This window comes from Rhinopithecus roxellana, chromosome 13 (genome assembly GCF_007565055.1).
Source record: "Rhinopithecus roxellana isolate Shanxi Qingling chromosome 13, ASM756505v1, whole genome shotgun sequence".
Classification (NCBI taxonomy): Eukaryota; Metazoa; Chordata; class Mammalia; order Primates; family Cercopithecidae; genus Rhinopithecus; species Rhinopithecus roxellana.
Genome location: NC_044561.1, coordinates 52408099 through 52423598, shown reverse-complemented (window position 1 = coordinate 52423598; position 15500 = coordinate 52408099). Strand labels below are relative to the sequence as shown.

The window sequence follows — 15500 nt, the reverse complement described above, 5'->3', positions numbered from 1 at the left end:
TAATTAGAGCCCAGCCTACATCTTCCATTCAATATAAGAAACTGTCAGTATTGTCAAAATAAGGGTACTTGTTTCATGAAAACAAGAACCTCAATGATTAGGTGATGTCTAAGGATGCAGTCTACAGATTGTGTAGATGTCACTTCCATGTATGTAAGTTACTTCATAAGGTAAACAGAAACAGTACAAATTACTCTGCAAAATAATTCATGTAAACTCTCATTTCTAAGAAAGGTCCCATAGTAAAATATAGTTTTCACATCCCAATAATAACCCACAACACTATAATTTGGTTGATCTGGTTACAATGAATTCTCTCCAACAAATAATTCTGTTCCTCTTTTCTTTTGCTTTTACTTGGTCACAAATATTAAAAAATAATCACTTCTTAGAAAGAAAAACAAGAAGCAGGACCAAAAAGAAAAGAAAAAAGAATCTGAATTATTTGATCTAAACAAAAAGCTATAGAGAAGTAATAATTTAGACAGTACATTGAGTATTTCAGGGTAAAAAATAGTCATAGGTTCAAAATGTTTATTGAAGAGAAATAAAAAGAAAAATACACTTTTGGAATTAAAGTTTCAACAACAGACAGCAAACTATATAGTTTTTATATAAATGCCAAATCTATTCATCAAACATGTAATTTCACAACATCAAATGTTCTAATTTTACTTGTAAATTCAGCCACTAGATAAATAATTCTGAATCAAGTTTTTAGTATTTAGTCATTCTAGGCTAGTTCTCTTTAAGTTTTAAATTTCCATAAAAATCATTTCTAAAAAACACTTATTTGGATATATGTATACACAGCCAATTTTTTAAAAGGCATAATTTAGAAATCTGCATTTAACTGAATTATATTCTAAGAGACATCATCAAAGCACTGATTGTTAAAAATCTTACCTAGAACATTTCTGTTTCAGAATAGGTCTTGGAGGAACCTTTTCTTTTATGACCTTGTGTTCAAACTTTAAATAAAACAAAGACATCCAAAATTTGTCTCATACTCCCATGACATAAAACACAAAACCACAAGTGACAAGTATTTCAGAAGCACACATAATGTTCAGTTTGATAGAGAACAGTGATGATGTTCTGACCCAGACAAAAGCCCAGAAAGCTTTAGCAAAATAATTTACTGAAGAGGAACAAGAGAGTAGACACACTTGAGGAAAAATATTTTTAAAAATTAAGAGTAAGCAGATGATCTAATAAAGTGTAAATATTATTACGACTACCCACTCCTGCCACTCCCATGTCAAGAAGTTAAACGTAATCCCTCAAGATGCTCTTCCCCTTCCCTAAAAACCTGCACACCCACTAATGCCCAAAAGTTTACCAGGATTAAGAAAATGAAGTTATCAAAAAGAGTAAAATCAGTAAAACTAAGATATAAAAAGCCTCCTTTTCCTATTAAAAAATAAAAGAATATACAAATGCTTTCATTACAATGAAGGATTCTCACATCCAAGTATTTCCTATATTTTCTTAAATGAAGTAATTGCTTCTTTCCTGGAAAATATCCAAATTACATGACATCTACGAATTCAAATCATGTTTCAAAAGGTGTAAACATTTTGGTTATCTATTTAACCCCTTTATTACTTACTTCACATTTAACTTGACCACCACTGCTGAAGATGATAATCTTAGAAATGACACCTTCACAGTCAGGGGTAAGACACATTCCTTGTAGAAAATCCTATTTGATTAAAAAAAAAAAAAAAAAAAAACAAGAAAAATGTTACGTCTAGGGGGGATAAATCTATACATGTATACTACTTTTACCAGTAGGAACAGTCAAAATATGGACTAAAACCATCTTCAGGGAAGTGGTGAAAATCCTTACTCACTGCCATGTGAATTCTAAGGCTTCCATGTAGGAAAAACATACTTTCAGGTGTGGGTCTGACCATGTGACTTGCTTTCATCAATGCAAAGTGACCAGACATGATGTACACATGTCTAGGCAAAAGGTTTCACAAACACTTTATAGACTGGACATTGTTCTTTTTCCTCTGACACAGGAAGATGTTCCAGAAAAGGGTCATTCTTCAACTTAGATTGAGAAACAAGGAATAGAGCCAGACAGAATAAAGCTGCTATAGCCCAGTCCCAGCCAACAACTGCAGAACTGTAGGACAAGTCATGTAAGCAAAAAACAAACTTCTCTGAATGTATGCCACAAGATATTTGGGTTGTATATTACTTCAGCATATCCTAGTGAAAGCTAACTAATCTAAAGAGCATATTTAAAACCATGGGAACGGTTAAGACCACCATGGGAACGGTTAGGACCACTAAAAGATGGTATATCGCTAGAGAAACTCAATTTAGGTAAGACAAAGACATAGCAGAAGTGACTCAAAGGTGACAGTTATTTACTCACATCATTATATTGTTAATTCATTATGTGAAAATGTACAAAATGTGAGAATTTACTTCTACCAACTTTAATCATTGCTATTGTTAACAGATGCCTAGTACAACTGCCTTACTCTTTCCCAGATAAGAACAGTGGTCTGCATAAGCCTAAGAAGTGTAGGAAAAGGTCCATAGTTTCTACAGATCAGAAACGAATTCTATGAATACAAATAAGATCATAATATTATGTCTTCCCTCAAAGTATGTCTACTTCATGGTAATTAACGTCATTATCTTGATGATAAGAAAATCCCTGGTAAGAAATGGCAGTTTAAAATTGAAGTTGATCCTTCTTCCCAACATTAAAAAAATTGTTTTGAGTTGATTTCTTAGTACAAATTACCGCATCAAATTTTGGTTTTGAAACCTCTAATTCCACATCAAAACTTTCAAGTGGGGTCTGGCACAGTGGCTCATACCTATAATCCCAGCACTTTGGGAGGCTGAAGCAGGATCACTTGGGTCAAGGAGTCTGAGGCTGCAGTGAGCTACGACTGCACCACTGCCTCTAGCCTGGGTAACACAGTGAGATCTGTCTCTTTAAAAAAACAAAGCCTCTATGGTTAATGCCTTCATAATTGTATAAATAAAAACAAAACCTGATTTTCCACTTTATTATTAAAGTTATAATTTAAAACTTTCTAATGATGTGCAGAATGTTCAGGAAGGAATTCTTGGGGGAAAAAATTGACATACAATAAGTATACTGAAAAATTCAGACAATCTTGTTATGCTTTACCTTGTCAATTTTATCATTAAAGGTTGTGCTTTTTAACTTCTTCCAGCAATTCATGTGAAATTCTATTTTACAGTACTGGCAGCAGCTGATGCGTATAAAACCCTAGGGTTACAAAAAAATTTGTAATTAACGTTTCAAAGATGTCTCTGCACACGCACTCACTACAACACACATAAAGACAGAGAGAGCTTGACTAACATGTTTATTTCCACAGCAAAAAGTCACATTATTCTTTATATCAAATATTTTATAAACATTATTTCATCTGATTTACTAACCATGGACATTGGAACAGTAGGACAAGGGCAGCTACTATCTTCTTGAATAAACCAGTATAAATTAAGTGCCAGACTTATCTCAAATTTTGGTCTTTAGCAGCTAATTCAGTGATCACAATGACCTTTAGATTCGGGACTCAAATTTTATGAGACATCAGAATTGCAACAAATCAGAGGTAACAATCTCACTTTGTTTCCTATCCTCCTAAGGTGGCTGGAAGAGGAAAAGGAATGAGCCAGCCTGCCTTCTCAGGTCACTACCCCAGCCCACAGTGTTTATACAACAGTGGCTCTGGTTCCCATGTGAGATGATGTAGACCTAAAAAAGTACAGGAAGGCTGGGCGCGGTGGTTCATACCTGTAATCCCAGCACTTTGGGAGGCTGAGGGGGGCAGATTACGAAGTCAAGAGATCGAGACCATCCTGATCAATAGGATGAAACTCCGTCTCTACTAAAAATACAAAAATTAGCTGGGTGTGCTGGGACATGCCTGTAATCCCAGCTACTCGGGAGGCTGAGGCAGGAAAATTGCTTGAACCCAGGAGGCAGTGGGTGCAGTGAGCCAAGATTGTGCCACTGCGCTCCAGCCTGGGTGACAGAGTGAGACTCCGTCTCAAAAAAAAAAAAAAAAAAAAAAAAAGTCCAGGGAAAGGCGTGGACAACTGCTAACTAGCCAGAGAACTTGGGTGTTTCCAATTAGAGATTGTTTTGAGCCCATTTTAAGGAATGATTTTGCAATTAATGTCCCACTGTACACTCATTATTTACCTTAAAGTCTGGATCAGTTATGTATATCTGGATCTTAGAATATCCATGGCACTTCTGATAGCAACAAATGGCATCTGGCACTGGAGGGAACTTGCATTCTTCAACAAATTTCTCTAACAGCATCTAAAACAAAATAAACAAAAATGATACCATTACAATACTAATCTGTCAATAAAAATGTCTGTGATTTCAATAACCTCTTGCCATCAAAATATTTTCAGCATAAGAATGACTAAATTTTTTTCACCAACAACAAACTACATACAACTTTGAAAGTTTTTCCTTTTAAAAGGAAGGCTGATACAAAGACATAAGAGATTTAAAAAGAGGACTGAACAAAATTTTTTTACAGAATTTCGAAAGAATCAAAATTTTGTCCTGTTACAATCATCAAATCTCATTTCATAATTTACAACTCTCAGAAATCTCCCATAAGCATTAAGAGGAAGTCAAGCAAGGCAGAATAACCCTTAGGGGAATCCTGAGGACTTTACCAGCTCCTCTTGCCCGACATCACCTCATCCAGGATCCTAACACTCCCATGATCTTCCTCCTTGCAGCTCTGCCACTGTTGTTTGTGGACTCCCTGGCGAATTATTCCATGGCTAATGAAGCCCCCAAGAGACTCATGCCATGCCTCCAGTGCTGGCTTTTTGTTATCAATAGCTCCTGTGCCTCCATCCCAATCTTGTATGAAGAGAGGAAAATCCAAGAATCCCTGTGTTTTATTTTTTATAACAGCTTTGTTGAGATATAATTAACACACTATACAACTCAAGTAAAGTGTAGTCCAGTGGTTTTTAGCATATTCACAGGATGTACCGACATCACCACAATCTAAATTTAGAACATTTTCAACAAGAAACTCCATATGCATTAGCAGTCCCTCCTCATTTTCCCCTAACCTCCCAGGCCCAGCAATCACTAGTCTGCTTTCTGTTCTATATACAGATTTGCCTATTCTGGAGATTTCATACGAATGGACTCACACAAGCCCTTCGTGTTTGGCTTCTTTTATTTAGCATAATTTTGTCAAGGTTCATACATGCTGTAGCATGTTATCAAGTACTTTTTTGTTTGTTTTTTTTTTTTTTGAGACAGGGTCTCACTCTGTCACTCAGGCTGGAGTGCAGTGGCATAATCTCACCTCACTGAAACCTCTGCCTCCTAGGTTCAACTGATCCTCCCACCTCAGCCTCCTGAGTCACTGGGACTACAGGTGTGTGCCACCATGTTTGGCTAATTTTTGTATTGACCGGTTTCACCATGTTGCCCAGGCTGGTCTGGAACTCCTGAGCTCAAGCAAGCTTCCTGAAGCCTTGGCCTCCGAAAGTGGTGGGATTACAGGAGTGAGCCACCACACCTGGCCATTTGTTTTTGAGGCAGACTCTCACTCTGTTGTCCAGGCTGCACTGCAGTGGCACAATCAAGGCTTACTGCAGCCTCAACCTCCCAGGTTCCAATACTTATTCACCCATTTATCAGCTGATGAATACTTGGGCTATTATGACTAACGCTGCTATGAACATTCACGTACAAGTTTTTGTGAGAACATGTTTTCCTTTCTCTGTACACACCTAGGAGTGAAACTGCTGGGTCATATGGTATGCTATAGTTTGAATGTTTGACCCTCCAAACCACATGTTGAAATCTGATCCCTGGTGTTGGAGGTGAGACACAGTGGGAGGTGTTTTGAGTCATGGTGACAAATCTCTCATGAATAGACTAATTCCCTCCCTGGGGTGAGTGAGTTCTCACTCCATTAGTTCCCTAAAGAGTTGGTTGTTAAAAAGAGTCTGGCACTTCCCCATCTCTCACCATATGATCTCTACAGACTGGCTCTCCTACGCCACATGAGTAGGAGCTGCTGAAGGCCCTCACCAGCAGATGCTGACACCATGCTTCTTATACAGCCTGCAAAACCACAAGCCTACTTTTCTTCATAAATCACCCAGTCTCAGGTAGTCCTTTATAGCAACACAAATGGACTGAGACATGGTAACTCTATGTTTAACTGTCTGAGCAACTGCCAGACTATTTTCCAAAGCAGCTGCATCATTATACATTACCACCAGCAGTGTCTGAATGTTCCCATTTTTCTATACCCTTGCCAATATTTATTGTCTACCCACATCCTACTGAGTGTGAAGTAGTATCTCACTGTGGTTTTGATTTGTATTTCTCTGATAGCTAATGATGCTGAATATCTTTTCATGTGCTAATTGGCCATTTGTATATCTTCTTTGCAGAAATGTCTATTCAGATCCTTTGTCTACTTCTTAAATTAGATTGTCTTTTTATTATTGAGTTGTAAAAGTTGACTTTAGCCAAAATCAAGTTCTGAGTACATGTGAGAGTTCACTACAAGTAAAAGCCTATCTCAGTCATTTCACACATACGTCTTTCTAGAACAAGCAAAGCATCTTTATGCTTCTGGATGTGAGACTAAATTAGTATTTTTCTGAATCTTTAAGTACCATCTCAGTAACTGTGGTAACTTTATGATGAAACAGCAATACTATACCTTCCTCTAAGTACAACCAAGTCCAGCATACTGCAGGATCACGTACACTCAGAAGTCAGAATGCCTGGACTCAAGTCCCAGGACTACGATTTGCTTGCTGTTTCACCTTGAGTGCATCATTTCACCTCTCTAAACTTAACCTTCCTCATCTGTAAAATGGGAATGATCACAGTGCCCCCTGCACAGGCCTGCTGTTAAGCATAATGATAAATGGAAGGTACAGGACTAGCACATAGAAAACATTCAATAAATGTCAGAGATTCTCAATAGACTGTAGAGGGGAAATGCATGTAAAGGAAGTGGGGATGGAATGCTCCTACCTCTCTGCCTCCTGCTACCTGAGTCAGTCAATGCAGATAAGCATTCACAGTAAGAAACACTCTGCAAAAATTAATGGTTACCTTTACTTTTTGTGGCTGAGACTCTTCAATAATCACATTACTTGTGGGCCAAGTTAACACTCCAGGAAGACGATAAATCAAGGTTCTTGCTTTCTCAAAGTGATTGAGAGCTTCTAGAAATCTAAAGTCAAAATTATGAAAAAGGTATTAAATATGTAAAATGGTATTTTCATTCCCCTCAACAAAAGTCACCAAAGATCTCAAGCTTACTGGGACAAATACATTTGCTGAATCACTGAACAGCAATATTCAATGTAACTAAATTTTCTTTAAAAAAACAAAGTCACTATTGCTGTTTTGCTATAAAAGTAATACGCATTAAACACAACTCGTCTTGGACACTGGCTTTATTGTGCTAGGTGTACACTAGTTTTTTTTTGTTGTTGTTGTTGTTGTTGCTGTTTTTGAGATGGGGTCTCACTCTGTTGCCCAGGCTGGAGTGCAGTGGTGAGATCTCAGCTCACTGCAACCTCCACCCCCTGGGTTCAGCGATTCTTTCTGCCTCAGTCTCCCGAGTAGCTGTAACTACAGGCACGCACCACCACGCCCGGCTAATTTTTGTATTTTTTTAGTAGAGAAAGGGTTTCACCATATTGGCCAGGCTGGTGCCGAACTCCCGACCTCATGATTCGCCCGCCTAGGCCTCCCAAAGTGCTGGTACAGGCGTGAGCCACCACGCCTGGCCAATGTACACTAGTTCTTTTAAAGTTGGTACTTACTTTTTAAAGATTCCAACAATTGAAACAGAAAATTGAATAATCTGTTCAATCTTTGTTTCATTAACTAAACTAAAGTAGATTCTTATACAGAAACAGCAAACTTCCACTACAACTAATAATTCATAAATAGGGGAATTTTTATTTTATTTGACTCTATTAGGACAACGGTAGTAAAAATTTCTCTGCTAAAAAATTTTTTTTAAGGCATCATGTATTCTGGATGTTTTCTCTCAACCATAAAACAGTAAATTATTTTAACAAATATTTAAATGTGTATTTAAATTGCTTTAACTATAAATACGAAATGTTTTAGTTCTGATTTGATTCATGACTTGAAGAAATAATGTCAATAGATTCCCACAGTCCATTCAACAAAAGAATACTGAAGTACTTAATTATAAAGTTAACCAAGGCTGGGCGCAGTGGCTCATGCCGGTAATTTCAACACTTTGGGAGGCCATGGCAGGTGGATCACCTGAGGTCAGGAGTTCAAAACCAGCCTGACCAACATAGTGAAATCCCGTCTCTACTAAAAATACAAAATTAGCTGGGTGTGGTGGTACATGCCTGTAATCCCAGCTACTTGGGAGGTTGAGGCAAGAGAATTGCCTCCAGGAGGCAGAGGTTGCAGTGAGCTGAGACTGCGCCATTGCACCCCACCCTGGGCAACAAGAGCGAAACACTGCCTCAACAAAAAAAAAAAGTTAACCAAGTCTTTATTCATCTCTTCACACTAGAGAAGACTTTCCTGCCTTCTCTAATCCTGAAATGACTTCCCAATTTAAAAACTTATTTTTGCCTACAGCTACAGTAAGATTCACGTGCAGAAAAGCTACACCACCATCCACTGTAAGACAGTCATACATCACAGGATTTCAAAGCAGAAACTGCACATTGCAACACCAAAAAACAGTGTATTTGCTATTCAGTCCCACACTGTAATATTCAGAAATTAAAATGTAAATGCTTTTCAATATGAAAAAGACTTTCTAGTTTTGCACAATCTTCATGATTCTAAACATTTAAGTAATTTTTCTAGACCTTGTGAATTTGCATGTGACTGCTGCATCAAACGGGTATAACCTAAACAATTTATACTAAACTTTTAAACTAGTTTCATTTGCTAATCCTATAAAGGTGCTTGCTAAGTCCTCACTTTCCCTGCATCTGCTTGATCCTTAATATAGCTCAGCTAAGACAGTAATTTCACGAAGTAAAAAAAAACTTTGTTTTTTTGAGACGGAGTGTCGCTCTGTCACCCAGGCTAAAGTGCAGTGGCACAATCTCGACTCACTGCAACCTCTGCCTCCTGGGTTCAAGCAATTCTCCTGCCTCAGTCTCCCGGTAGCTGGGACTACAGGCGCACACCACCACACTCGGCTAATTTTTGTATTTTTAGTAGAGACGGGGTTTCACCATATTGGTCAGGCTGGTCTCGAACTTCTGACCTCAGGTGATTCACCCACCTCGGCCTCCCAAAGTGCTGGGATTCCAGGTGTGGGCCACTGTGCCTGGCCAAAAAAAAAACTTTATTTAATTTAAAAAAATATATAAAGGAGGTTCTAGGCACATTCTAAGCCTGGGGTGGGGGGTTCCCCCAAAATCTCACAAAATTTCCCCTAAAATCTCACAAAATTTCCCCTAACAAGTTAAATGAAAATTGAAAGATAGTTAGAAATTATAAATAATATTCAATCGGTCAACAATTATTTCTTTATACAGTAATCTAAAATACCTACCTCTATACTGGGTACAAGTGGCAGAACAGATTTTCTTTTTTTAAAGCTCAAGACATAATCCTGTCCCCTTGGGGACATACTGACATTCAGGGAGACAAGACTAAGAGACATGAGGCATTTAGAGAACAGCTTCAATATTAAACTGTAAGGATTACAACTACAATAGAGTTCAGAGGAGAGACTTTTATTCCTAACTCATTATGTCTTTGAATACATAGATATCTCTTATTTAAAACCATCTTTATACAGATTTTTAAAAAATAATTAAATCAAAAAAATTAAACAATCAGATTTTAAAAACATTAGTTTATATCAATTCACTCACTATAGATGATTATACACTAGACTATTCAATCTTTAATGTCAAATTACTATATTGCTGACTTATTAGATTTAAAATCAGGAAGTACCAACAACTGCAATGACTGGCCTTGCTTTAACAATTAATATTGATAGTGTATTTAATAAATGGTGCTGGGAAAATTGGCTAGCCATAAGTAGAAAGCTGAAACTGGATCCTTTCCTTACTCCTTATACGAAAATTAATTCAAGATGAATTAGAGACTTGAATGTTAGACCTAAAACCATAAAAACCCTAGAAGAAAACCTAGGCAATACCATTCAGGACATAGGCATGGGCAAGGACTTCATGTCTAAAACACTAAAAGCAATGGCAACAAAAGCCAAAATTGACAAATGGGATCTAATTAAACTAAAGAGCTTCTGCACAGCAAAAGAAACTACCATCAGAGTGAACAGGCAACCTACAGAACGGGAGAAAATTTTTGCAATCTACTCATCTGACAAAGGGCTAATATCCAGAACCTATAAAGAACTCAATCAAATTTACAAGAAAAAAAACAAACAACCCCATCAAAAAGTGGGCAAAGGATATGAACAGACACTTCTCAAAAGAAGACATTCATACAGCCAACAGACACATGAAAAAATGCTCATCATTCCTCGCCATCAGAGAAATGCAAATCAAAACCACAATGAGATACCATCTCACACCAGTTAAAATGGCAATCATTAAAAAATCAGGAAACAACAGGTCCTGGAGAGGATGTGGAGAAATAGGAACACTTTTACAATGTTGGTGGGACTGTAAACTAGTTCAACCATTGTAGAAAACAGTGTGGTGATTCCTCAAGATCTAGAACTAGAAATACCATTTGACCTAGCCATACCATTACTGGGGATATACCCAAAGGATTATAAGTCATGCTGCTATAAAGACACATGCACACGGATGTTTACTGCGGCACTATTCACAATAGCAAAGACTTGGAATCAACCCAAATGTCCATCAGTGACAGACTGGATTAAGAAAATGTGGCACATATACACCATGAAATACTATGCAGCCATAAAAAAGGATGAGTTCGTGTCTTTGTAGGGACATGGATGCAGCTGGAAACCATCATTCTCAGCAAACTATCGCAAGAACAGAAAACCAAATACCACATGTTCTCACTCATCGGTGGGAATTGAACAATGAGATCACTTGGACACAGGAAGGGGAACATCACACACCAGGTCCTATTGTGGGGAGGGAGAGGGGGAGTGATAGCATTAGGAGATATACCTAATGTAAATGACAAGTTAATGGGTGCAGCACACCAACATGGCACATGTATATATATGTAACAAACCTGCACGTTGTGCACATGTACCCTAGAACTTAAAGTATAATAAAAAAATATATATATATTGATAGTGAAATTTCAGGTCCTCAAAGTAAATCACAATTATGATACTGTGCTACAGAGGAGATATCAAAATAATTCCAGAAAATGGATCATTATCACATTGGATTTTAAATGAGTTACCAGCCTAGAGCTTAAAGTAGTGTCATTTCTACTAACCTGTTTTTTTTCAAATATACTTTTCCAATTCCACAGTAGGCCAAGCAATCAAGTCCCTCATTGGGGTAGTGTTCAATAATCCTCTTAAACTGGTTTTCAGCTTCAGATAATTCCTTCAATAGCAGTGAAAACAATGATCACTTACATACAAACAGAAATACTGAAATAAATTTTACCTAAAGGTTGATTTTTTTTAAATAATATTAAAATAACAACTGCATATCCCCAAATTCCTGTGGCAAAATTATACCTCTGTGTTTCACTTTCTTAGGAATTACATAAATTTCTGATCATATAGATAGTCAGAGACACAACCAAACCAATCCAGCTGAACACATCAGATAATCAACCTACAAGCATTTACCAGTACACACTAAGGGCCTAGCAGGTGCTGGCTAATACTAAAAAGAGTCAAATCGTGTTTTTGTTTTTGTTTTTTTAAAAAAGGCTAATTATGGTGTAAACACACCATAACATAGATCCTATTAAGTGCTAATCCCTTGGAAGGAATGCCATTCCAATGATGTTATCACAGTCTTTTGTGGCATAAGATGGATGAAAGCTGTCTTAAAAACAGCTCTTTAGGAAAAACTTAACATAACTTAGAGTACATTCTTTTTTTAATATTCTCAACAGTGAAAAACCACTAAGTTGAATGAATTTTGTTTTTGGAAAACATCCAAAAGACACTCAGTTCTAAGAAATACTGGTAACCCTACTGTGAGTGAAAAAAAGAAATGTCACTACAAAATAGAGCTTTGAGGCCAGTTCCAACAGAGGCATTCTAAAAATGTTTGAAGCAAGGGCTATCCTCTGATGAAATTCTTCCAAACATGTAAGTTCTACTATAACATGTTTTTTTTCCCAAATCATTCTATTTTACATTAAATCACAAATGTAATAAATGATTTCTTCAATTCTAATAAGGTAAAATATGGTATTTATTATTACTGTCAGGAATAAAATTAAAATCATGAAGTTCTGTCTCCAGCTGTCTCTTGGAAAATAGAATTAGACAGCATTCATGGAAGACATTATTAATCTGTGACACCGAGATCAAGGAAAATGAACCTTGGGCACTGTCGACTTCTGGGAGAGAACAGAACGTAAAAGACTACTTAGATCCTCGCTAGGTGGCAAGTTAGGGTTAAACCTTCATCTAGACAGGGAAAAACAGAGCCCAAATTATATATTATACTTGAGGTCATTCTAGAGCATTTCAACATTTATAGCAAACTCAAAACCTCAGAAAGCAAAGTTATAATGTCAAACAGTATAGGTAGGTAGACATTCCAGGAGAGCAAGGCAGGAGCATGACTAAGGGAAATCCTGGGAGCTCATGTCTATACACTGACTACATGCAGTTATAGGAAGCCTGCAATCTAGAAATACAATACCTAAGTACTTTCTACCTAGAAATAAAAGATATTAACATTATCATTGTTACCTGTGTTTTTCTAGGAAAACAGCATAACATGAAACCTCCCCAGGTCCATTCCCTCCTGCCATCACTAAAGGCAGCCATTATCTTCAATTCTATATAAACATAATCCATATTTTTTCCACTTTTTTACAAGATGCACAGAATTCTTAAACAGTATGTAATACTATTATTTATATTTTCCAAATTGTATATAAGTGGGATCACAATGTTTATGTCCTCCAACTTGCTTTTCCCCCAAGATTATGTTTCTGAAATCTATCTATCATGATACATTATGTCCTAATTTTTATACACATAAAAAGTAGATTCCCACTGATTGCCTGGCAAAGCCTTTTTCTAATAGGAACAAACTAAATATTCTTTAAAAACACAAACTAAATTAAACTGATATATTTCAGACAAAATTATCAGAAGGTACAGAGAAGAAAATGGGTCAAAATGAGAAAACAACTATTATAAGGTATGTCACTATCATTTTAATTGTTTATTACCACTGTTACAAATCTTACCTCAGGCTGTCCTATTCCAAGGAGAGAAATGGCAAGTCCATAGACAACCAAGACATAGTTAATCATGGCCAGGTTCAATTGCTGTCAATAAAAATGCCTCAGTTAAAAATCTGAACATAATTCTGCCCAATCTGCATCTAGTCACAACAGAAAAAGAAGTGTAACAGAATCTTGCTAATCAATCTTACTAATCAATGATTGTCATAAAATCTCACTAATCAGTATGACTGGCCAAATTGAATTAGAAAAGAGATTTTTATCCCAATAAAGCAGTTATCCTGCTATTTAAAACACAGAATCACTGTCTCAGAGTTCCTTAAGGCATGGTTCATAATAGATTAATTTCTAATTAAAGTCATATTATTTTTCATGTAAGGGGTACTAGTGACAGATTAAGACATTTACTTAGCTATTATAGGCTACCTCAGAGATACTGTGGGTTCGGCTCTGGAGCATTACAATAAAGCAAATATCACAATCAAGTGAGTCTCACAAACTTGTGGGTTACCCAGTGCATATAAAAGTTATGTTTAAGTGATACTGTAGTTTATTAAGTGTGTACTAGCACTATGTCTATTAAACAATGTATACACCTTAATTTAAGATTTTATTGCTACAAATGCTAATGATCATCTGAGGCTTTACTGAGTCATAATCTTTTTTTAAACTTTTTTAAAAATTATACTTTAAGTTCTGGGATACATGTGCAGAACATGCAGGTTTGTTACATAGGTATACACGTGTCGTGGTGGTTTGCTGCACCCATCAACCTGTCATCTACATATTTTTGTTGGTGGATGGTTTTGCCTTGATATTGATGACTGCTAACTGTTCAGGGTGGTAGTTCCTGAAAATTAAGGTGCTGCTGCAATTTCTTAAAATAAGACAACAATGAAGTCCATCGTACTGAGTGACTCTGACTTTCAGAAAAGGTTTCTCTGTAACATGTGATGCTTTTTGACAGCATTTTACCCACACTAGAACTTCTTTCAAAATTGGAGTGAATCCTCTCAAATCCTGCTACTGCTTGATCAACTAAGTTTCTCATTTCAACAATATTCACAGCATCTTCACAAGGAGTAGGTTCTATTTCAAGAAATGACTTCTTTTGTTCATGTGTAAGAAGCAACTCCGTATCCCTACAAGTTTTATCCTGAGGTTGCAGCAATTCAGTCACATCTTCAGGCTCCACTTCTAATTCTGTTGCTTGTTCCACCACATCTGTAGTGACTTCCTCCACTAATGTCCTGAACCCCCCAAAGTCATCCATGAGGGCTGGAATTCACTTCTTCCAAACTCCTGTTGATGTTGATATTTTGATCTCTCACATGCACCATGAACGTTCTTTATGGTATCTAGAGTGGTGATCCTTTCCAGAAGGTTTTCAATTTACTTTGTCCAGATCCAACAGAGGACTCATAGAGGAATATGGCAGCTATAACCTTATAAAATATGTTTCTTAAATAATAAGACTTGAAAGTCAAAATGACTCCTTGATCCATGTGCTACCAGGCATGAAAACAACATTCATCTCCTTGTGCACGTACCAGATCTCTTGGGCAGGTGCACTGTCAATGAGCAGTAGTATTTGGCAAGGAATCTTTTATTCTAGCAGTAGGTCTCAACAGTGGGCTTAAAGTACTTAGTAAACCTTGCTGTCAACAGATGTGCTGTCATTCATGCTTTGTTGTTCCATTTTTAGGGCTCCAGGCAGAGTGAAGTAGCATAATTCTCAAGGGCCTGCAGATTTTTGGAAAGTAAATGAGCACTGGCTTCAACTTAGGTCACCAGCTGCATCAGCCCCTAATGAGTAATGAGCCCATCGTTTTTGAAGCTTTGAAACCAGACATTGACTTCTCTCTAGCTATGAAAGTCCTAGACGGCATCTTCTTCCAACAGAAGATTGTTTTGTCTCCATTGACAATCTGTTGTTTAGCACAGCCACCTTCATCAATGATCTTCACTAGATCTTCTTGATAACTTGCTGCAGCTTCTCCATCAGCACTTGCTGCTTCACCTTGCACTTTTACGTTATGAAATTGGTTTCTTTCCTTAAATCTCATGAACCAACTTCTGCTAGTTT

The 15500-nt window shown here is 37.0% G+C and overlaps 1 protein-coding gene across 5 annotated transcripts in view; it reads right to left on the bottom strand.

The window, feature by feature from the left end:
• Nucleotides 1-15500, bottom strand: part of TTC3 (tetratricopeptide repeat domain 3) — a 123312-nt gene that overhangs the window by 52688 nt on the left and 55124 nt on the right. For all 5 annotated transcript variants that reach the window (XM_030914716.1, XM_030914718.1, XM_010384139.2 and 2 more), the window contains 7 exons: nucleotides 13418-13498; nucleotides 11465-11577; nucleotides 7139-7259; nucleotides 4214-4336; nucleotides 3167-3268; nucleotides 1613-1705; nucleotides 907-971 (listed from right to left, as the gene is read on the bottom strand). In XM_030914716.1, coding sequence (XP_030770576.1) covers nucleotides 907-971; nucleotides 1613-1705; nucleotides 3167-3268; nucleotides 4214-4336; nucleotides 7139-7259; nucleotides 11465-11577; nucleotides 13418-13498 — 698 coding nt within the window. The remainder of the gene's footprint in view (nucleotides 1-906; nucleotides 972-1612; nucleotides 1706-3166; nucleotides 3269-4213; nucleotides 4337-7138; nucleotides 7260-11464; nucleotides 11578-13417; nucleotides 13499-15500) is intronic.